At 43.1% G+C, this 24451-nt stretch overlaps 1 protein-coding gene across 3 annotated transcripts in view; it reads right to left on the bottom strand.

Annotated features, from left to right (window-relative positions):
- The window catches only part of FAM135B (family with sequence similarity 135 member B), a 451441-nt gene that overhangs the window by 212879 nt on the left and 214111 nt on the right, over positions 1–24451 (bottom strand). For all 3 annotated transcript variants that reach the window (XR_007355437.2, XM_048841722.2, XM_075124918.1), the window contains exon 2: positions 21714–21809. Coding sequence is in view for 2 of the 3 variants with exons in the window: in XM_048841722.2 (XP_048697679.2) it covers positions 21714–21790 (77 nt within the window). In the remaining variant the exon portion in view is untranslated. The remainder of the gene's footprint in view (positions 1–21713; positions 21810–24451) is intronic.

The following is a 24451-nucleotide window of genomic DNA, read 5'->3' as shown; positions in this document are numbered from 1 at the left end:
CACTAGAAGTCAGTGCACACTAAAATTTCATACAATGAAATGTTTATACTGCTCTGGATACTATACACTGAAACTTAAGTACAAAATTTATATCCCAATTGATTTATTTTATAATTATGTAGTAAAAATGAGAAAGTAAGCATTTTTTCAGTAATAGTGTGCTGTGACACTTTTGTGTTTTTATGTCTGAATTTGTAAGCAAGTAGTTTTTAAGTGAGGTGAAACTTGGGGGTACACAAGACAAATCAGACTCCTGAAAGGGGTACAGTAGTCTGGAAAGGTTGAGAGCCACTGATTTAAAGCATAGGAGGGAAGAATGGGTAAATAACCCTCCATACTACAAATGCTCAAATTATTACTTTTCCCAACAACCATTCACATGCTCATAATTAATAGATCCCGACTAAATGAAGTTAGAGGGAATCTGGTTTTCTAGGTGTTTTCTTTTAAAGACTTGCTATTTGAAGTAAAATCTGAAGTATGCTGAGATGTTCACAAGAACAACGTCAAACAAACATCCTAGTGACTGCGTTGGGTATAGAGATGCTTCAGAGAACTACATTGTGCAAGTGTGATTATTTGTATTACAAAACTGCCTTGAGGCCACAACCCAGACAGAGGCCCCATTGTGTAAGGTGCTGTATAAACTCATGGTAAGAGCTATTCCCTGCCCCAGAGAGCCTGACATCCAAGTATACAAGCAGACAAAGGGATAGGGCAATGGATGACATATCTCCCATTTTACAGATGAGGAACAGAGTGATTTGCAACTTGCCCAAGGTCACACAGGAAGTCTGTGGCAGACACTGAAACCAAATCTTCTGATTGCTAATACAGGGCCTTAGCCAAAAAATCAAGCCAAAACAATTAGCAAAGCGCCACCAGTGCATGAAATAGATTTGCATCAGCCATTTATCTCAGTTTAAAAACCAAAGCATTTGACACGGTTCCACTTCAAACTATATTCTACCTATGGCTTTTCCCCTATACGGCACAACTGCAGTGCCAAATAACTATAGCAGATGAGCTAAGCACGACCACCTGTGCTTGAATCCTTGCTCGCTATCATTAATCACTCTGTTTCCAAGACTTTCTTACAAGATTTTTCCTAGGGCTCTTGAATAATTCTTGGCAGCCCGGCTTCTATATTTTAATGCTAAGAAACCCTGGAAGGGCCTAATCCTTCAATCCCAAAGAGGTGCTCAGCACCTTCTACTCCCAGTGAAATCCACAGATTCCCAGGCTTTGATCAGAACCTTGCCAGGAGTGCTCAGCACCTCAGGCACTTGTGCACTGGGCCCAGGATTTAGGGCTCAATCCCATCAAGAGGTGAGCACTCTGGGCCTGATGCAGCAAAGTCTTAAGTAATTTTAAGCAAGTGAAAAGTCATGTGCTTAAGTGCTTTGCTGGATCACCGCCAGCGCTTGCAACTTCACAGGGTTGAACCTTTGAGGCTAGGCTTTAATTTAGATGTGGGTGAACCTCAGTCGTGACCAGTTTTATTCCTCCATGTCCTCACACTTTTTGATCAAATCATCTCTTTCCCACAGGAGCCTGCAATTTTAGATGCCATAATCCACCTCCCAGCCCTTTAATCTCCTGCAGCTCTCTGACAATTGCACCAACAGGTTTTCTTCACATCTCCTTTTATGCTCACCTCAGGAGCCTTTGCCCTCTTTCTGCCCACCAAGGTAGCAATGTCTGCATGGCTACTTTTAAAGCAATTTGACCTTTTCTTCCCGTTCCTGCTACTTAGCACAGCAGGAGATGAAAAAGGCGGGGGGGGGGGGGGGGAAGGCTGAACAGCAGAGTAAAGCCGGGAAAAGATATTCCACTCTAGGCAAAGAGGCAGTGGGAAAGGAAAGGAAAGGGCAGAAGCATTTAGCAACCCACTAAGAATGGGCACAGAGAGAGAGGTAATCCAGCCAGGGACCCTGGCCGATAGGGGAGAATGGGTGGATGAGATTGCCAAAACTAGAACTCCCAGCAGGCAATGCATCACCATACAGAAACTTTAACGTTGAACTGATTTTAAACAAAAAGTTGTGTGTCAGTTTAATAAACCAAAATATTTTTATTTGGTTCAAAATGGCCTGACGGGAAATCTTTCTTTTCAGTTCTCCCAATGGAAAAATCAAAAGATTTAGAGCATTTTTATTTTGTGAAAGCTGCATTTTACATCCAAAAAAGTCATTGTGATGGAAAGTTCCTGAGCAGCTGTAGTGGTTACTAAGGCCAGCACTGTTCTCTCTCAAGATCCTGGGCAAAAATAAACTTTGTTGTCGCTATAAATATACAAAGCCATTTCATTTATCCCTGCATACGTCCCTCTCCCCCACCTGTACCATGTATGAAAAATCAGTACCCTCAGGAGATCTGCCTGCCTTTCTTCTGTGCACTTCCAATGTTCATTCTCATCTTCTCTCAAGTTCTCTTTCCTTGTAGAACTCTCAGCAACATCTCCACTTGCATATCCCCACCCCTCAACTCACCCACAAATCGAGCTGGAAACCGCTGAGTCTCATCCAAATGCACCTATTTTTCTCATTGGGTTGTTGGCAGCTCTGGAGGGTTTTTATCTGCATCGAGCAGGCTAGAAACACTCTGTTCTAAAAGTGCATTCAGTACTGGAGACTGAAGTCCTCTGTTTACCACTGAATGGATGCAGCACCAGCATCTGCATTGCAAGTTCCCCTGACCCTAGTAAATCCAGATTTACAGGAAGTTCAATCTAGGTGAGTTCAATCTCCCCTGCCCATTCCCTCGGCCTCTCTGAGAAGACAGTCAACAACACAGCCAGTTGTAATGTCTGTGTAACTCATTGGTTAGTGTGTGTAACATGTCCCCGCATCTGTGCCCTATCCATGGAGAATATGGTTCTGTTACAGCCCGGCTACAGGTCTGGTCTCATTAGCTCAAGCTGTAGAGGTTTGTGTTTATCACTTTCAAGGTCCCTCCTTCATCCCCCATGTGTCGGCCAAGATAAGTGCCTGTCAGTTCTGTTATATGGGTGACCACCTGTTAGCAACAAGGCAGAGATCGCCACGTTATTTCACATATCCTAGACATATGCCAGATGATAAGCATTTAGCCTTGCTAACATGGAACTAATTCAAAACTCCTGACCAAGAACTAACAAGGGGGGAGGGATAGTTCAGTGAGGAGGGAGAGATAGCTCAGTGGTTTGAGCATTGACCTGCTAAACCCAAGGTTGTGAGTTCAATCCTTAAGGGGGCCATTTAGGGATCTGGGGCAACAATTGGGGATTGGCCCTGCTTTGAGCAAGGGGTTGGACTAGATGACCTCCTGTGGTCCCTTTCAACCCTGATTTTCTATGACTCCATATCCCATTAAACCATCCCCTTAATCATCCAGTCCCACCCCACCCCTCCCAAGGCAGATATTTTAAATCTCTAGAGAGCTGCTATGAAAGGCCCCTGGCAGCCACTAGGAGCGACTCCCAACGATTGACTCAAGAGGAGCAGTGAGTATCTCTCTGTCTGTATGTCCTCCATCAGGGCAGCTAATTGAATGAGCATTAATGGTCACTGAGCTCAATGCAACACATCCCACTGTAAGGACGCTCCCAAAAGTCCCAGTGAAATCCTCACTCAGAGGTTAGGCAATGGGAAGCGGCCAGCTATGTCTAACCCCTCAGCATCTCTTGCCCTCTTTCCCCTGCCGTTCCTACCTCCTCGAAATAAATAGATAATAAAACCCCTGGATTCCCCGCGGAGGGCTCTTGGACAGTCATATAACTGTGGCTCCCCAAGAGGTAAAGCTTTGCACCATCCCTGCTAATAAAGGGAGGAGGCGATAGGGTATAATGAAAAAGACAAAGAACCTGCTCACAGTTTGCAGAATCACAAGCCACGTGGATTTTAACCCACCATACTTTTATCATGCTAATTCACATGGCTCAGATCTCATCCTCTCCGTACTACTCCCTCCCCTTCCAGCAGGAGCCCTGCCTCTCTACTGCTCCCTTCCTCTCACAATAGAGGTGACCCCTCTACCCAGACTGCTTAGCCAGGCCTCTTTCACCACCCCCTTCACACTGAGCACTGCAGTGTGCACCTATCTCCTTTGCAGTGACCTGGAGCTTCCCCTCAGGTCAGCTACCAAACTTCACACCATTATTATTAATGGTGTTGATTTACGGAAGTGTCTTGGGATCAATCGCAAATGGGGCTCCAATTGTGCTATGTGCTGTACCCACAGAGAGAGTAGTACATAGTCCCTTCCCTTGAGAGCTTACAGTCTAAACAACCAGCATGAAGCACAGTTCCATGCCACAGCCCTCAGGGACAACCTTCCCCGTGCTATGTTGTGGCGTGAAGAGAGGCTGGGAACCACAAGCAGAAGGAGATTTTAAGTGCACAAGGCAGACAGGTGTGGACAGGGATGTCTTAGCAGCTGGAGCTCACCACTGGAAAGAGTCCTGATCCAACTACATCTCATAGTGACCAGAATCCCTCTCTCTTGATGGAAAAGCATCCTATGGTGGAACTAGCCAGTCACTAAGGAATGCTGCGGAATTACTCAATGTCCTACGGGACGGGTTCTACCACCATTATACACATTTCGTACTTTACTTTGCAGCTAGCCCCACTATCTTCAGTGGGATTGCTCACAGAGCAAGGTACTGCTCAGTCTGGAGAAAGGTGGTAGAACATAGCTGTTTATGAACAGGACTCCCAGAGTTAAATATAACCGTTAAATATAACAGTGTTATTGTAAAGCAGAACTGGGCAAATCCCACATCCACATTCCCAAAGGAATTCACTCCAATTTAAAGAGACTGGTCAATGAGCGAGACAGGGACAGAGGGGAAGGATGGTTAGCACACTGGCCTGGGACTCGGGAGACTCAGGTTCAATTTCCTGCCCTACCACAGACATCCCATGTGACCTTGAGTAAGTCACTCAGCTACTCTGTGCCTCAGTTTCCTTTCTGTAAAACAGGGGTAATAACACTGCCCTCCCTCAGAGGCTCTGTGAAGATAAATACATTTAATCCATTAGGTTATGAGGAAATCAGATAGCCCAATAACCAGAGCCATATAAGTAGCTAAGATAGACATCACCTCACCATTCACAATTAGGATCACGCATTACTCTGTCCACATCTCTGGTGCTGATGACAGAGCAATAAACAGAATACACATGACCTATTTCATATGGGATGGGACACCCAAGGGGGATCCAGATCACCAAAACCCTTGACCAGAGGCAAATATACAAGTCTGATGAGTATCTTGGACCAAACTGGTTTGGCCCACATCTGAACTCTCTCAGGACTGTGCATACACTTGTGAATTGTGTGCACCAGTGTAATGACAGATGAATTCAGTGAAACTCCTCATCTGCCAAATGAATCTGACAATAGCCTGATTTTTTGTTTTTTTAAGACTGATGCCCTAAGACCTGTCCTTCCTAGAGGGGACGAGGCTAATCATTTACCAAAAACAAAAAAAATAGCTTTGTCCTGTTTATCTGCTACATGTCCTTAAATTCATTGGCCTTCCTGAGAGAGAGAGTAATCGCCTTAGCAGCTTCCTCCAGCTCTCTTCCTACTTGTAATTTTCACTCATCCAATCAGGGAACAGAAACAAAACTTTGTGACCAATCACAACTGCACATCAAGGCCCAAATTTCAAACATGTAGCACCAAATGCTGACTGTGAACTATATGTGTTCAATTCAGAAAGTAAAATAAAAATTGTTAAAAGATTAAAACAGTGACAAAATCTGAGGAAACTCAATCCAGTAATGACAGGTTTCAGAGTAGCAGCCGTGTTAGTCTGTATTCGCAAAAAGAAAAGGAGTACTAGTGGCACCTTAGAGACTAACCAATTTATTTGAGCATAAGCTTTCGTGAGCTACAGCTCACTTCATCGGATGTAGCTCACGAAAGCTTATGCTCAAATAAATTGGTTAGTCTCTAAGGTGCCACAAGTACTCCTTTTCTTTTTGCGAATCCAGTAATGGACTTTCCATGAGGGGAAAATTAAGCTGAATCAATCAAGTACATTATCTGAGGGAAATTACTATAGATAATAAGTACCTATATGGCCCCCATTACCACAGTATTTGAATGCCTCGGTCTTTTAATGTTTTTATTCTTGCAACAACCCTGTGAGATAGGGAAGTATTATTCCAATGCTACTTACCTCAAACATATTGTCAAGTGTTGACCGTGTATAGACGTGGAGTCCAATCTCAAGCAGAATGAAGTTAATATTTAATTATGTGAGGTTAGCCATAGCATTTTAAAAAACATTCTCCACTGGAATTAATTAAATTCCTAATTATGTTCCAAATGTTAAATGCTTCGTTATTTTATCCATTATTGAGAGTCTGATTTATCCTTGACATTCCTTAAATCATTTACCCATGCTTCCTTATCCACCCACTGACTACCCTTCCTCCCATAATTTTCTCTCTCTCTGTCACATACACACAGGCACACACACACAAACACACTTTCCTCCTGTGATGGGGTGCTCCTCCCACACCAACACTGAAGGGGTTAAGGTGGCAGGAGAGGCCAATTAGCCATAGGCTGCACCAGCTGGGGAGCCAACAAGCAATGATACTAATTGGAGCTCACCTGGAGAGAAACAGGTAGGACTTCTATCAGCATGTCTACACAGAAAAGAAAAACCCATGGCTTGCCCATGCCAGCCAACTCGGGCTCATGGGGCTTGGGCTGCGAAGCTGTTTCATTGCTGTGTAGATGTCTGGGCATGGGCTGGAGCCTGGATTCTCGACTCTCAGACCCTGCAGGGTGGGAGGGTACCGGGGCTCAGGATCCAGGCCAAGCCCAGAAGTCTACACAGCAATTCTCTGACATACCCTATAAAGCCTAGAAGTTGAGGAGAGAAGAGGGGTGCAGTGAGGAAGCCTGCAGTCACACCCCCTGATACAAGGGGGGAGAGTAAGAGCCTGTAGGAGTATAGGAAGCAGTCCAGGGAAGGAGCAGTAAGGGCTGAGAGAATAGACCTGAATGCTGGTTCAAGCGGTCCTTAATTGGAACCCGGTATAGGGTGTGGGCCTAGGTTCCCCTACAAGCCACTGTGGGAATGGTGCAGTCAGCACAGTGGATATGGAGGCTGCCTGAAACCATGTGGAGACAGACTCTGGTGAGAACCCTAGAGAGGGAGGACAACTGTGACTTGGACAGAGGACTAAGCAATGAAGGAGAGGCGCTGCAGCTCCCGACCAGTCCAGAGAGGGGCCGCAGAGTGAGTGACCACCAAATGGGGTGCTGATGGTGGGGAGCTAATTCCCTGGATGAGCCACAATGAGGCACTGCTGAACAGTGAGTGGTAGACCTCCTTACACCTCCCCAGCTATTAATTTTCTTCTATCAAAATATTTCCCTCCACTGCTTTATGCTGTTTATTTTACCAACAGGAAACATATGCCCCGAGAATATCTCATCCACAGAGTCAATGTTCAAACTAGTCAAGAAAAAAAATAAAATTCCTGACATCCTCATCATATGTTATTGACTAGCTAAAAACATCACCCTGCGCAGTTATATTTTCTGTTCCATTATAAACTAACTTCTCATCTGTTACAGGACATCTCCATAAAAAGTCATCGTGCATTGCCAAATGAGTGCAGAAGATTATCAAGAACAATTCATTTTTTACCCTGCTTTTTGTTTGTAATGCCTTTTCTCGGCAGATGTTATCTCTGCAGATGAATGGATGTTCTCAAATAACAAAATGGACATGGATTGATGGAAGAATTGATCTCCATTTGTTAATCTACTGCCAAAGCAGCAAGCACTCTAAGTAATTAAAGTGCTAAAAAAAAAGTCTCTGATCTAGACATACTGTACGTTCAAGTTCCACAATACAGGGATAAAGGCCAATTTTTTCATTTGTGCTCCGTGACTGTCTGCAATGTATGCACCAAATAATTTTAACACCTTTGTATCCTTCTCAAAGTGGACTGTACTCTTACACAAAAGTACAAGTATTAGCTTCGAATAAATGTAAAGACCTACATTTTCAAAAGGGATTCAAGCTTTTGGCTGTCCAACTTGGGACCCCTTAAAGGGACCTCATTTTCAGAAACTGCTGAGTATCCACTCTATGAAAGTCAGACCCATTTAACCGTGTCTCAGGTTGGACACCCTACCACCGCGCCTCAGTGGGTCCCAGCTGAGAATGCCAAATTCAGGACAGGCTACTGAGAAACGGGGTAGACTCAACCCAAACTGGTGGTTATTCTATCATTAGATTATACCAAGCCAGTAACAAAAGTGAACTTCTGTATCACCACAATAGTTATTAAGAAGGCAAAATGCAGTCTCTTTAGGCATTCCAGCCCTTGGCTCATCACCCAGACACTAGACTTCATGATGAGTGGTTACTGAAAACCAATTTCATCATATATGGGGTCCATCTAATCCCAACAGATCAGCCACTTAGCCAGGTCAATACATAACTCAGATTTTACCCAATAATCACGCTGATGCCAATCCTTCAGTAACTAATACTAAAGGTTTAATAATGTGTTTTTAAAAAAAAGAATCATAAATTGTTCAGGAATCGTTTTCATACAAGGGATTGCAAAGTCCTTATATCAGGTTTGTTGCACAGATAGAATAAACTGCTAGCTTGCAAAGATCTCTCTAGAATCACCCAAACAGATTGGGAATCATCAGTCCTTGTTTAGAGTGTCCTTGTTAGTAATTCAGTCCAGGGGAATGAAGACAAAATGGAGATGTTTCAGGGATCTTTTATATCCTCTGCCATGTGCACGGAATTTCACTGTCCCAAACAAAGACCACAGCACCAGTTTGTGGAAAGTTACTGGCCCAAGATGGAGTCCAGGGTCACATGAGCATATCACATGTCCTTACCAGTTGGTCAGAATCAAATCTAAAAACATCTTTCCACCTACTTACTTCCTCCACTTTCTGAAACAAAATATTGTCAACAATACATTCCAAGAATTTACTGGAAATTTTGAGTTTTGCTGTTACTTTTCCAACAGATGTCTGGGTACTTAAAGCCCCCATTATTACCAGGTCTTGTAGTTTTCATATTTCTGGCTTTTTGTTCTACAAATGCCTCCTCACCACCTCTACCTAATTTGGTGGTACACAGTAGACCCCTACCAAGATGCCACCCCTATTTTTTACCCCTTTTATCTTTACCCAGGGACTGTCAGATGAAAATGTTTGGACATAATCTGAAAAAAGAAAACCCTGATATCTTTGGGGTTTAGCCAAACTTTCAATGTTTACCAGGCATGAATTCAAAAGCCAGCTCACTGTACCAGCCCATAACACTAGCAACTGATCATTACAAGATGTTCTTCAAAGCACTTGACATTTAACTGGAAGGAGTTTTACCTGTTTTTTATTATAAAATAAAAGCTTGCTAAACAATATCACAGGAAGAGGGTTTCATGTTAAATTTATTATACTCAGGAATATGAGAGAGGCTTTGATCACTGTCAAGAAAGCTGATAAAACTTTCAGTTCAACAAAGAATAGCTGATCTACCGAGGACCTGAACCTTTGGGGAGAATTTCAGTTTAAATGAATAGACAGGATCTATACTAGGGATTGGCAACCTTTGGTAAGCGGCCGGTCAGGGATATCCGCTGGCAGGCCAGGACAGTTTGTTTACTTTCAGCGTCTGCAGGTTCGGCCAATCGCAGCTCCCACTGGCCGCGGTTCACCATTCCAGGCCAATGGGGGCTGCGGGAAATGGCAGCCAGCACATCCCTCGGAACCGCAGCCAGTGGGAGCTGCAATCGGCCAATCCTGTGGACGCTGTAGGTAAACAAACAGTCCCAACCCGCCAGCGGACCATCACACATGCCAAAGGTTGCTGATTCCTGATCTATACAATAAATAGGTGTTTCTAGGTGACCAGAATATCTGTGTACTTATTTATGAGCCAACATACGCTCGCTCAGAGGTTCCTATCTTTGGAGGCCCAAGTCTGAAACTGTTGGCCTACGATTATTTGTGCTTGAGCAATACTATTGAGAGTTATAAAAATCATTAAAAGTGTGAGATGCTTTTTCTTAAAACTAGCAATATTGTAACACCATTACATACATATTTTATTTTCAGGCTGTGTGTAAGAAGATGCACAGTAACTATCCTGAGCAAAGTCAAAGCTGTACTTGGTGCAGGAGCCAGGGTGGTGAAGGGAAAGGTGGTGCTAAGCCCCAAACCACGCTGTGGTCTGCTCTACGCTATGCTAGCTGGAGCAGTCACCTAAGGACCATTGCATTGGCTGTGGATTGCCAGAATGCAGTGTAGAATGACTCCATTCCCTCCATCCAGGAAAGACCAATGTGCCAGGGGTTTGATTGAGTGGGGTAGAGGAGGCTATACAGCTTTACACCACCCCCAGACTTCCCCTCCATCAGAGTCTCTTCGGCTGCCATAGTAGGAAAGCTCTCTACCCTATTTGTGACCTTAGAATGGTGCAAAGGGGCACAGGATCTGGCGGGCTGTTTTTCCTAACAGCTTAGCCTATATTTAAATGCTCCATTTGCTGCTGGTGGTTGTGCAGCTCTCTCCCCTGAGATATGTGCAGTATGTAACAATGTAACAACACATTCTGAACAGAGATAACTTCACATGCCTCAATTAGTTAGCATTTGTGAAGTGCTTCGGAAAGGAAAAGTGCCAAATAACTGCTAAGCAGCAGTATCATCCTCACATGCCAACTCCAGGAATAGCCTCAAATTCCACCACAATTGCTTACGCGGAGCACAGGTTCTCTCTGAAGCATTTCAGGGATATTTCATTACCAGCACTGCTCATTTAGTTACAATTGTCAGCCCCATTTCTCTTCTCGTTTAGAATAATTGCACTGACTGCTTGTGTTGGTGTCATGTTTCCAACTCGTTCCAGTTAAGCTTATGTTTAAAAATGTTTCACTTCACTTTAAGTAACAATATGTTGCAGCACATAAACAGGGATCATTTTATGAGCCTGCTGGTTTGGCAACACCTCCCATCCCCCACACACACCGTGATCCCCAAATGGGAACACATACATTCTTGTAATTCTATAAGGAGTTAGAGCAGGGATCTCAAACTCAAATCACCACGAGTTGAGCTCCAGTACAGATGCCTCACTGTTTAACTTAGGCACCCAAATCTGAAAACATTTGTTTAGGGGCCTGCCTGAGCTTTTGAGATGCTGAATGCACATACCCAAATCACACAGGGCCTGATCCAAAGACCACTGAAGTCAATGGGTTTTGAATGAGGTCCTAGTGGTCTGATTAACAAAAGGAGCTAAGCCAGGGGTTCTCAAACTAGGGGTCGGGACCCCCCAGGGGGTCACAAGGTTATTACATGGGGGGTTGCGAGCTGCCAGCCTCCACCCCAAGCCCCGCTTTTCCTCCAGTATATAATTGTGTAAAATATATAAAAACGTGTTTTTCATTTATAAGGGGAGGGTTGCACTCAGAGGCTTGCTACGTGAAAGGGGTCACCACTACAAACATTTGAGAACCACTGAGCTAAGCACATGTCGTTTCCATTGGCCTAGGGAGCGCTCAGCAGCTTTGAAAAATCAGGCTACAGGGGCACTGGAAAGCCGCTAGCACTCTCTCCAATATTAGTTTATTCAACTTGCATCATCGCCCACAGGTACGTTTGGTGAGCTCACTAATGCATCCAACTCTCTATACATTTGGGTTTTTAAATACCATGAATTTTATAAGGCACTCTAGTGGCTAACTTTTTATTAAAGATAAACAGAATTGTTAACTACTGCTTTTCTTCTTCTATTCTGTATGAGATCTTATACCACGTTCCTCAGTGTAGCGTCTGAGCGCCTTCCAGTAGTGCATTAAGCAATATAACGAATATTGGTCACACAATTTGTTCTGTCATCCTCTCCCCAGGGGGAGAAGCATGTGCAGTGGAGTGCTCTGGTTTGGTTTGGTTTGGTTTACACACACACACAGAGCAATGTGTTTAGATTAGAGAAGGCAGGTCAAGAAGGCCTAGCACTTGGAGTAGAAGGTGGTGAGATTTGTGATGGTCCTTAGTATTTGTGGGAGTTCATTCCACAGTCTTGAACCAGTACCTGAGAAGGTTCTGTCTCCTGCACAAAACAAGTTTCAGAGTAACAGCCGTGTTAGTCTGTATTCGCAAAAAGAAAAGGAGTACTTGTGGTTAGTCTCTAAGGTGCCACAAGTACTCCTTTTCTTTTTGAACAAAACAAGATTTACTCTTATGGTAGAAAGTTGCATTGTGCCAAGGGAGTGACGTTGTCAACCGTAGTCTTCATCCCAGAGCTTTCGTTGATTTTTTTTTTTAAAGGTAACCTGGGTCCAAGCCAGTTGAGCACTTCTGAGATAAGGACCAAGACTTTGAACCTGATTCCATATTCTAAGGGCAGCCAGCGTATGGAACAGAAAATGGGTCTGGTGTGGCTTAGAAGATGTGCCGCGGTGTTCTGTACCAGCTGGAGTGTAAGTGCTGAAAGCTTTCTGCCCAAGTAGGTTACACTGCTGTAGTCCAGCCAAGAGGTGACAAAGGAATGAATAACTGAGGCCAGGTCATCATTTGCCAGGAAGGGATGGAATGTTTGTGTCCCATGCTGTGTGATTTTATTAGTGATGGTGGTGGTGAAGAAATGCACCTTGCACGAAGAACACAAAGTGGCATGGTGTGTCCATGCCCTGGATCTCTACGGGCAATCTTTTCCATATCGTGGCCTCACACCATTGAGACCTCTGAAAATATTATTTGAGACCTTGAACTTGATTCTGTAGGGAGCTAGTGTGACAAGCAGAGGATGGGTCCAATGTGCTCAGGGTAGCCTATGTTTCTAAGGAGATGTGCTGCTGGATTCTGTCCTAAGAGCTGATGGCTTCAGTGGCTCACTAGATCACACCACTGCAGTCCAGCTGGTAGGTAACACACATGCATTCTTGAGGCTAAATTATCTGCCAAGATGGGATACAGTCTCCTAGAGAGTCATAGATGAATGCATTGCCTGTGGCTGACACTTGACACTGTCACAGAGCATGCTGAACGGTATGGCCCACTGGTCAGACCTGGCATGGCAGTTGTCATATTAATTATGCAAGTTTCAGAGTAACAGCCGTGTTAGTCTGTATTCGCAAAAAGAAAAGGAGTACTTGTGGCACCTTAGAGACTAACCAATTTATTTGAGCATGAGCTTTCGTGAGCTACAGCTCACTTCATCGGATGCATACCGTGGAAACTGCAGCAGACTTTATATACATACAGAGATCATAAAACAATACCTCCTCCCACCCCACTGTCCTGCTGGTAATAGCTTATCTAAAGTGATCATCAAGTTGGGCCATTTCCAGCACAAATCCAGGTTTTCTCACCCTCCACCCCCCCACACACAAACTCACTCTCCTGCTGGTAATAGCCCATCCAAAGTGACAACTCTCTACACAATGTGCATGATAATCAAGGTGGGCCATTTCCTGAACAAATCCAGGTTCTCTCATTTGTGCAGGAAATGGCCCACCTTGATTATCATGCACATTGTGTAGAGGGTTGTCACTTTGGATGGGCTATTACCAGCAGGAGAGTGAGTTTGTGTGTGGGGGGGTGGAGGGTGAGAAAACCTGGATTTGTGCTGGAAATGGCCCAACTTGATGATCACTTTAGATAAGCTATTACCAGCAGGACAGTGGGGTGGGAGGAGGTATTGTTTTATGATCTCTGTATGTATATAAAGTCTGCTGCAGTTTCCATGGTATGCATCCGATGAAGTGAGCTGTAGCTCACGAAAGCTCATGCTCAAATAAATTGGTTAGTCTCTAAGGTGCCACAAGTACTCCTTTTCTTTTTATTAATTATGGAAGGAGTCAGACTACAGCTTTGCATTGGCTCCTGATAAATGCCGCCACTCCCCACCCCCAAAAAAACAGAATGCTTCATCATAATGCTTCTCCTGGTTTCTCAGATGTTGGCCTTCAATTCTAGAAGTCAAGGGACTAATTGTGAATTAATTCAATCATTTGCCCTGATTCATTTCTTTCACGTTCACTGTGTTTTAAAAATACATCAGAGTCAGAATTTCAGTATTTTCAAGGCATCTGCTAACCTTTCCTATGAACTTTGTTTTCCCCTCAGTCTCTCAGAGAGTTATTTATACTGTGCGTATGCCAGTATCAGGGGTTTTTTTAAGTATGGAAATCCATCAAATAGGTCTTAAAACAGTTCAAGAATAAAGGTGCAGAAGGATTGCTTCTGACAGAACCAGACAAATCAATTAATTGATCTCTAGCAGACAGGGATAATTTTATTTCCTAGTCTATTAAAGATGATCAGAATTGGCTAGCTAATTTTACAAGAGAAATATCTGTCACCAGTCATTAAGCAGCACATGATGGAGAGAACTCGGATGGAGAAACTAAAAACTGCTTTTCCTTCTAGAAATTGCATTACTTATTACTCATTACTCAGCCTTTAGAATTCCAGCATCAAACATCAGCATGAGTCTCTTGTTTCAACAAAAAGCGTTTTTCTCCCCACAATAATATTTTCTACAAATCAACAATTGACCATTCATGTCTATAAATACTGACACTTACATTGGTGCCTTTGAGTAAGAGAACATTAGTATTAATTGCACATATCTCTCCAAGAAAAAAACAACTTGAAACATGTAACCTATTGATGACTGGTCCCCAGTACACAGGCCTGGAAAACACAAAGAATTCTGATTGTTTTCTATTTAAACATTCTTGATCATCCAGGCCACTTAACATAGTTTTGAATGTTAACTATTTATTTAGGGAACAGACAATTTCAACGAATAAATGGAATTTGATTATTAACAAATGCCTTTGGGCTTTTGTGGGGAAGGCCTACCAGAAATCTCTTGTTTTGTCCTTTGGAAATTATTTTTATTTATTTAAGCTGTTGTTTCTAAAGCACTCACTGTTGGCCTAACTCTGCTCACATTGAAGTCAATGACTTTCAGAGGAGAGTTGGACCAACACTCAGCCCTTTAGAAAACCATAAGAACAAAAGAACGGCCATACTGGGCCAGACAAATGGTTCATCTAGCCCAGTATCCTGTCTTCTAACAGCGACCAGTGCCAGATGCTTCAGCGGGAAAGAACAGAACATGGCAATTATGGAGTGATCCATCTCCTGTCATCCAGTCTGAGCTTCTGGACATGGATAGTTTAGGGATGCCCAGAGCATGGGGCTGTATCCCTGAACATCTTGGCTAATGCCCATTGATGGATCTAACCTCCATGAATTTATCTGAGTCTTTTCTGATCCCACTCATACTTTTGGCCTTCATAGGATGCCTTGGCAACAAGTTCCAGAGATTGATTATGTCTTGTGTGAGCAAGTACTTCTTTATGTTTGTTTTAAACCTGCTGCCTATTAATATCATTGGGTGACCATGGGTTCTTGTGTTATGTGAAGGAGTAAACAATACTTCCTTATTCACTTTCTCCACACCACTCATGGTGTAATAGACCTCTATCATATCCTCCCCTTAGTCATCTCTTTTCTAAAATGAAAATTCCCAATCTTTTTAATCTCTCCTCACATGAAAGTTGTTCCATACCCCTAATCATTTTTCTTCCCTTCTCTGTAACCTTTCCAATTCCAATACATCTTTTTTGACATGTGGTGACCACAACTGCACTCAGTATTAAAAGTGTGGGTGTACCATGGATTTATTTAGTGGCATTATATTTTCTGTCTTATTCCCTATCCCTTGCCTGATGGTTCCTAACATTCTGTTAGCTTTTTTCACTGCCACTGCATATGAATCAGATGTTTTCAGAAAACTATCCACAATGACTCCAATATCTCTTTCTTGAATGGTAACAGCTAATTTAGACTCCATTATTTTGTATTCATAGTTGGGATTATATTTTCCAGTGTGCATTAGTTTGCACTTAACATTGACTTTCATTTGCCATTTTGTTGCCCAGTCGTCCAGTTTAATGAGATCCCTTTGTAACTCTTTGTGATCAGCTTTTGACTTAACTAGCTTGAGAATTTTGTTTTGGCTGCAAACTTTGCCATCTCCCTCTTCACTCTCTTGTCCACATTATTTATTAATACATTAGCACATCAGAGTTATGAATGCCTCAGGAACGGAGGTAGTTCATAACTCTGAAATGTTTGGAACTGTGAACAAAACATTATGGTTGTTCTTTCAAAAGTTTACAGCTGAACATTGATTAAATACAGCTTTGATATTTTACTATGGAGAAGAAAAATGCTTCTTTTAACCATTTTAATTTAAATGAAACAATCACAGAAACTGTTTCCTTACCTTGTAAAATCTTTTTTTTACTTTATTTTTAGTAGTTTACATTTAACACAGTCCTGTACTATATTTGCCCCCACACACACACTTTTTTTTGGGGGGGGGGTCTCTGCAGCTGCCTCATTGTGTACTTCTGGTTCGAAATGAGGTGTGTGGTTTACTGGTCAGTTTGTAACTCTTATGTTCATAAATCTGAGGTTCTACTGTATGTTGAATGGAACTGGTACCAGTACAGATCCATGGGGGACCCTGCTATCTACCTCTCTCCATTGTGAAAACTGACCATTTATTCTTATCCTTTGTTTCCTATCTTTTAACCAGCTATTGATCCATGAGAGGACCTTCCTCTTACCCCAGGACTGCTTATTTTGCTTAAGAGCCTTTGGTGTGGGACTTTGTCAAGGGCTTTCTGAAAGTCCACATACACTGTATCAACTGGGATTGCCCGTGCCCACGTTTGTGGACCCACTCAAAGAATTTTAATAGATTGGTGAGGCAAAAGTCGTGTTGACTTTTCCATAATATATGGTGTCCACCTACATATCTGATAATTCTGTTCTTTGCTATAGTTTCAACCAATTTACCTGGTATTGAAGTTAGTGTTACTGGCCTGTAATTGCCAGGATTGCCTCTTGATCCTTTTTAAAAAATAAATAGGCATAACATAATCTACCCTCCCGTCATCTGGTACAGAGGCTGATTTAAGCGATAGGTTACATACCACAGTCAGTAGTTCTGCAATTTCATATTTGAGTTCCTTCAGAACTCTTAGGTGAATACAATCTGGTCCTGGTGACTTATTACTTTTTAATTTATGAAGTTGTTCCCAGACGTCCTCTATTGACACCTCAATCTGGGACAGCACCTCAGGTACTTCACCCAAAAAGAATGGCTGTGGGAAACTCCCTCACATCTTCTGTGGTGAAGACTGATGCAGAGAAGCTAAATGAATTCTTTGCATGAGCTCTGTGTTCCTTGAGTAACCCTTTAGCACCTTGATTGTCCAGTGGCCCCATGGATTGTTTGGCTCAATTCCTGCTACTGATGTATTTAATTTTTTTTCTGTTTGCTTTTCTGTCTTCTGATAAGAAAAGGAGTACTTGTGGCACCTTAGAGACTAACCAATTTATTTGAGCATGAGCTTTCGTGAGCTACAGCTCACTTCATCAGATGCATACCGTGGAAACTGCAGCAGACTTTATATATACACAGAGAATATGAAACAATACCTCCTCCCACCCCACTGTCCTGCTGGTAATAGCTTATCTAAAGTGATCATCAGGTGGGCCATTTCCAGCACAAATCCAGGTTTTCTCACCCTCCACCCCCCCACACAAATTCACTCTCCTGCTGGTGCTAGCCCATCCAAAGTGACAACTCTTTACATAATCAAGTCGGGCTATTTCCTGCACAAATCCAGGTTTTCTCACATTCCCCCCACCCCCATACACACACAAACTCACTCTCCTGCTGGTAATAGCTCATCTAAACTGACCACTCTCCAAGTTTAAATCCAAGTTAAACCAGAACATCTGGGGGGGGGGGTAGGAAAAAACAAGAGGAAACAGGCTACCTTGCATAATGACTTAGCCACTCCCAGTCTCTATTTAAGCCTAAATTAATAGTATCCAATTTGCAAATGAATTCCAGTTCAGCAGTTTCTCGCTGGAGTCTGGATTTGAAGTTTTTTTGTTTTAAGATAGCGACCTTCATGTCTGTGATTGCGTGACCAGAGAGACTGAAGTGTTCTCCGACTGGTTTATGAATGTTATAATTCTTGACATCTGATTTGTGTCCATTTATTCTTTTACGTAGAGACTGTCCAGTTTGACCAATGTACATGGCAGAGGGGCATTGCTGGCACATGATGGCATATATCACATTGGTGGATGCGCAGGTGAACGAGCCTCTGATAGTGTGGCTGATGTTATTAGGCCCTGTGATGATGTCCCCTGAATAGATATGTGGGCAAAATTGGCAACGGGCTTTGTGGCAAAGGATAAGTTCCTGGGTTAGTGGTTCTGTTGTGTGGTATGTGGTTGTTGGTGAGTATTTGCTTCAGGTTGCGGGGCTGTCTGTAGGCAAGGACTGGCCTGTCTCCCAAGACTTGTGAGAGTGTAGGGTCATCCTTTAGGATAGGTTGTAGATCCTTAATAATGCGTTGGAGGGGTTTTAGTTGGGGGCTGAAGGTGACCGCTAGTGGCGTTCTGTTATTTTCTTTGTTAGGCCTGTCCTGTAGTAGGTAACTTCTGGGAACTCTTCTGGCTCTATCAATCTGTTTCTTTACTTCTGCAGGTGGGTATTGTAGTTGTAAGAAAGCTTGACAGAGATCTTGATAGTTGTTCTTGAAGTTCTTTTTTGGCCTGCCTAATTATACTTTTATACTTGACTTGCTAGAGTTTATGCTCCTTTCACTTTTCCTCACTAGGGTTTGACTTCCAGTTTTCAAATGATGTATTTTTGCCTCTAACTGCCTCTTTTACTCTGCTGTTTAACTATGGTGGGTTGTTTTGTTTTTTTTTTTGTTTTTTTTTGGTCTTCTGTTTTTTTCCTTCAAGGTATAAATTTAGTCTGAGCCTCTATTATGGTGTTTTTAAATAGTTTCTATGTAGCTTGCATGCATTTCTCTCTTGTGCCTATTCTTTTTAATTTCCATTTAACTAGCTTCTTCATTCTGTGTGGTTCCCCTTTTTGAAGATAAATACTACTGTGGTGGATTTCTTTGGTGTTTTCCCCACTACAACTATGTTAAATTTAATTACATTATGGTCTCTATTACCTGGTGGTTCAGCTATATTCACCTCACCTATCTTGTACTCCACTTAGGACTAAATCAAGAATTACCACTCCCCTTGGGAGTTCCAGGTCTAGCTGCTCTACGAAGCAGTCATTAATGGTGTCTAGAAATTTATCTCTGCATAATATCCTGAGGCAATATGTACTGAGCCAACAGAGGGATAGCTGAAATCCCTCATTCTTGGGTTTTCTGTCTTCGTAGCGTCTCTAAACTTTGAGCATTTTACAATCATTGTCACCATACTGGTCAGACGGTGAGTAGTACATTCCTACTGTTATATTCTTAGTATTCAAGCATGGAATTTCTATCCATAGAGATTCTATGGTACAGTTTGATTTAATAAAGATTTTTCCTATATTTGACTGTATGCTTTCTTTCGCATATAGTGCTACTCCCTCACTAGCACGACTGCTCTGTCATTCCTATATATTTTGTACCCCAGAATTACCATGTCCCATTGATTATCATCATTCCACCAGGTTTCTGTGATGCCTATTATATCATCATTATCTAATGCCAGGCATTCAAGCTCACCTATTTTAGTATTTAGATGGCAGACAGAGCTAAAATGTACAGAACCCAGTAAACTCCTTGCAGATTAAACCATTTTGTGATCAAGTTGAACCAAGTCCCTTGATTAAAAGGCATGTGTGCTCTCTTCCTAATAGTTATATTTGGTATAGTCAAGGCTGTTTTCAAGAATCAGGGCTCTAAACATTGTTCTCTGGGCCATGAATAGGATGAAGAGATGCAGCTGTTCTAAGTTCCATGGAGCTAGGCTGAGGGAACTGGGGTTGTTTAGTCTGCAGAAGAGAAGAGTGAGGGGGGGATTTGATAGCAGCCTTCAACTACCTGAAGGGGGGTTCCAAAGAGGATGGAGCTGGGCTGTTCCCAGTGGTGGCAGATGACAGAACAAGGAGCAATGGTCTCAAGTTGCAGTGGGGGATGCAGTAGCATAGCTGGGGGGGGAGCGGGGCAGCGGCCACTCTCCCACTGAGAACAAGTGACACCTTTTTAATTCTTCAGCAGCATTTCGTGCCGCCGAAGACCCGGCGCAAGTGAAGGACCCGCCGCCGAAGTGCTGCCGAAGACCTGGAGCGCCGCTGGCTGAGTACAAGTGGGTGGCACCTTTTTTTATGTCTGCTCCCCCTGTTCGCTCCACCTGGCTATGCCACTGGGGGATGTCTAGGCTGGATAGTAGGAAACGCTATTTCACTAGGAGGGTGGTAAAGCATTGGGAATGGGTTACCTAGGGAGGTGGTGGAATCTCCATCCTTAGAGGTTTTTAAGGCCCAGCTTGACAGAGCCCTGGCTGGGATGGTTTAGTTGGGGTTGGTCCTGCTTTGAGCAGGGGATTGGACTAGATGACCTTCTGAGGTCCCTTCCAACCCTAACAGTCTAGGATTCTACTCAACTGGTGCCTATCTCGTCCTCATTTCTCAAGAGTACATACCTTGGCAGAAAAAAAAGTGTATTTTTGGTTCAAATCTAAAATAGGTATCTATCCAAGAGTGATTTGTGTTTTAGTTTTAATCAACACCTACTGCTATAGATCATATGGCCTTCATGTTTCCTTGGCCCTTTCAGGGACTTCATGGGAACAATTTTTCATGGGTTCACTGAACATTTCATCATAGTAAGAAAAATTATATTCCATTTTCCAGTGGAGGCAGCTCTGATTAGCTAAACTATCCCACACCTGGAAGAGTTTCACAGTTCAGCTAGCACTATCAGTTACCTGCATAGCCAAGTTATCTGCCATCCACGGACAAGGGAGGTGCAGCCAGGAAGAGGGCATTTCTGTCAGTATATCAAAACTCACTGACAAAAAATAAATATCACAGCAGACTCGCAATAGAATAGTCAATTAGCAACAAAGTGCACACCCTCAGAGCTGTCTGAACCTATCCAGTTCCACTGGTATCCTTGAGCAGACCTACAATATAGGTCCCTTGCCCTGATGAAAGAAATCACAGAATACACCTGTGATCTAAGCACAGTCACCATGCAGTCTTTAGACGAGGCTACCACCATTTAGTAGCCACATATTTGTTATGCCTTTACCACCAGGCAAAGGCCAGGGAAAAGTTAAATAAGTTTCCTGGAAGTTGCCCTTGTTCTGAAGCACTGATTTTAAAACCACAGTGGGTTAATAGCAAATACTCAGTGCTCCAATTCTAAATGTGAATTAGTAGAATCCCATTAAACCCCATTTTAGGAAAATAGAGCAATTACATTTATGACCCCAAAGTGGGCATTATTTAACATGGAACAGGAAGGAAAAGTCACGGAGCACAACTGTCATTCATGTTGGAAGATCAGAGCTAACCCCGGAGAGTTAAACCAGTCACTGTGCCTAAGCTTAAGCAGCTGGTTAAATCCATTTGATCTAGTTTTATAAACACATTGTTTTAATAATTCAGACAGTCAGACTTTGCAGATAAGTGGAAACAACATGCTTCCAGCTTCCTTGACTGTGAGGAAAGACTAATGCTACCCCCCACCCGCAGATTACATGAAGTATAACTGCATTAGCAGGAAGCAATTTATTTCAGAGTCTACGTCTTTTCCATAAATGGGCATTATCCAATCAGCTAAAAACTAATGGAAGCTCCAAACTCACCCTCTCTGGAAGAGATCCACATTATGGAATTTGTGAAGTTCCACAGAAAACTCGACCGTTCCCTGTACCTCAGACATGATCTTTTCAGGTCATCACCTAAATGAAAAAAAAAAAACAGGTATTTTAAACATGCTGAACAGTTTGCTTAAAAACAAATTCACTTAAGTTACTACATCTTGCTTCAGCACTTTGGGCTTCATCCGTCACCCAGGGAACTCAATGGGAATCTTTATACCAACTTCAATGGACTCTGTTCAGGCTTTTTATTGATAAGAACCCTATCCAAGTTGTGATTGTGAGTCATAAAAAACAAAGACAGCCTGAGGATGCAGCAATAATGCTAAATTAGGCAATATCATAATCATTGAAATGTACATAGTGTCTTTTCAGCCTAGAACCTCGCAGTGCTTTCCAAGCTCTCACAATATTCCTGGGAGGAAAGAGAGATGTTGTTACACCCATTTTAGAGAATGGAAGGTATCCAGACACAGCACACAACAGCTCTCTAAATGGAGAACTGACTAAAAATTCAGTCTCCAGCCAAAACACCACAGTGGTACAGAGTTCGCTGGCTCCCATCCCCTGTGCCCTCTCCCACCAAGGCACTTATCAAAGACAAGGAAGGGAGGTTGCACAGGGAACAGAACTAACTCCAGAAATAATGAATGGCAGGGATTACCACATAAGCTCTTTGGGGCAGGAAAATGAGTCTGTATCACAGATGTCACAAAAAAGATTGTGACGGGATCCCCAGGGTGCAGCCTGGGACTGTGGGACCGCTGTGCCCCCTTAGCTCTCTTCACCCTGGGCTGTCTCTCACAATGCCTTGCTAGTGACCGCAGCAAACCCCTCCAGGCGCTGCGATCACTCAGCACAACAGCATGTGGAGCCCTACATCCAGCTAGATTGCATGAATGCTCCCAGAGCCGCTCAGGAATCACCCAGAGAAAGGCACCAGCCAAATCCCCCCAGCACCCAGCACTGTACTTCAGGAATATATCGTCTTGCACTGCTCAAGCCGAGCAGTGCAGATTTATTAATTGGTTCACCACTTCATCAATGGAAAGCGGGCCTACACCAGCCTTTGCAAACCTGAGCAGATAACCAAACACTTCAGGCAAACTCACTGGTAAAGATAAACAGTTAAACAAATGTATTGACTACAAAGGTTTAAATTTAAGTGATATTAAGTGTTAGGCAAAAAATCAGTGCATACCCAAAAGAAAAGAAAATATAAGCACGCAGTCTAAACTCTCAACCCTATTAGACTGGGCAACCTCTAGATTAAGCAGTTTTTCTCACCCCACTGAATATTGCAGTCCTTAATATACAAGTTTGTTCCTTAAACCTGGGCCAATCTCCTCTGTTGGAGTCTTGTCTTCTTCTCGGTGTCTTAGTTGCTTGCAGCCTAGGTGGGGGCAGGGTAAGGGCCCAGTATGTTTCCACTCTGTCTGTTTTATACCCTCAGTCCATGTGCTTGGAAAACACAAGTCCAGGCATGTCTGGGTGCATTGCTGAGTCTCCAGGCAAGGTTGGACAATTCCCCTGGAGTGGCGTCATGTAGGTGAGTCATTGCATTATAGCTCCCTTGCTGGGCAATGGTTGTTGATGGGCTGATTGAAACCCTGCCTGGGTCTTGGTTACTTTCCTTGCTGTTGCCTCTGGGGAGCTATTATCTGGCTGATTCCCCATCTTACAGCTTGTTTTAGTGACAACCATACAACACAATTCTCAACTTCATATACATTTATGATATACATATATGGACAGAAAAATTACTTTCAGGAGATCATAACCTTTCCCCTGATACCTTATACAAGGCATGCTTTATATGTAGGATCACGATGATTTTAAAATGAGGAATATGGGGGTTCCAGGATGCTCCCCCAAGGTATAGAATGACACAAAGATGGCCAACAGATTGGTTTACTTCACACATACACGGTGCTCTTCTATCTAAGACCACTGTGTAAGTGCAGAGGAGGATGGCTCATGAGCATCAGTCTGAGCATAGATAGCTGTCTACTGTACATAACAGGGGAGATGGAAAAGTGTGCATGACATTCTGGTGCCACAGAGTAGTAGCTGGTGCATCGGCAGGCTTTCCATTTAGCACCCAAAGGGGCCAGGGCTGCTGGAACAATTTGTATAGTGGGGGTTGCTGAGAGCCAGTGAACCAAACTGTAAACCCTGTATATGATGGAAACCACTTCAAGCCAGGGGGAACAGCAGCACCCCAAACCCCTAGTTCCAGCACCTATGAGATGGGCTCGTTTGGAATTCTGTCCAGCTTCTGCAATAGGGGAGACTCTCTGTCTTCAGACTCTTATGTTCATTTGTATCGTGCCCAAAGGTGTGCTAAGTGCCTCCCACCCACTCCAATACATCCATGCAAGGCAGGTCAAGATTCTGATGTGATATATTTTTGAATCAGGAGAAAGTATTATACTGTAGCTATTGGTAAGTTTGTTTGCCAACTCCTGGCTGTACGTTTTCCAGGTGACTGGCTTTTTATTTCACTGATGATTTAAACACTATTTTTGCTTCTCTTAATGCCTGCCCCTCTCAAGCGCTCTCATTTTCCAAAATGCACTCTGAGATTTTTTCCTCCACTGGAAAATATGCACTGCAGACATTGATTCCAGACTGACAAGAGCTGCAGCTATGCCATTTATATTATATATAAATAAAATAATTGCCAAACTGCATTTTTTAATATATACCCCCAAAGTAAGGAA

This window comes from Caretta caretta, chromosome 2 (assembly GCF_965140235.1).
Source record: "Caretta caretta isolate rCarCar2 chromosome 2, rCarCar1.hap1, whole genome shotgun sequence".
Taxonomy (NCBI): domain Eukaryota; kingdom Metazoa; phylum Chordata; order Testudines; family Cheloniidae; genus Caretta; species Caretta caretta.
This window is presented reverse-complemented; position numbering and strand designations above follow the sequence as displayed.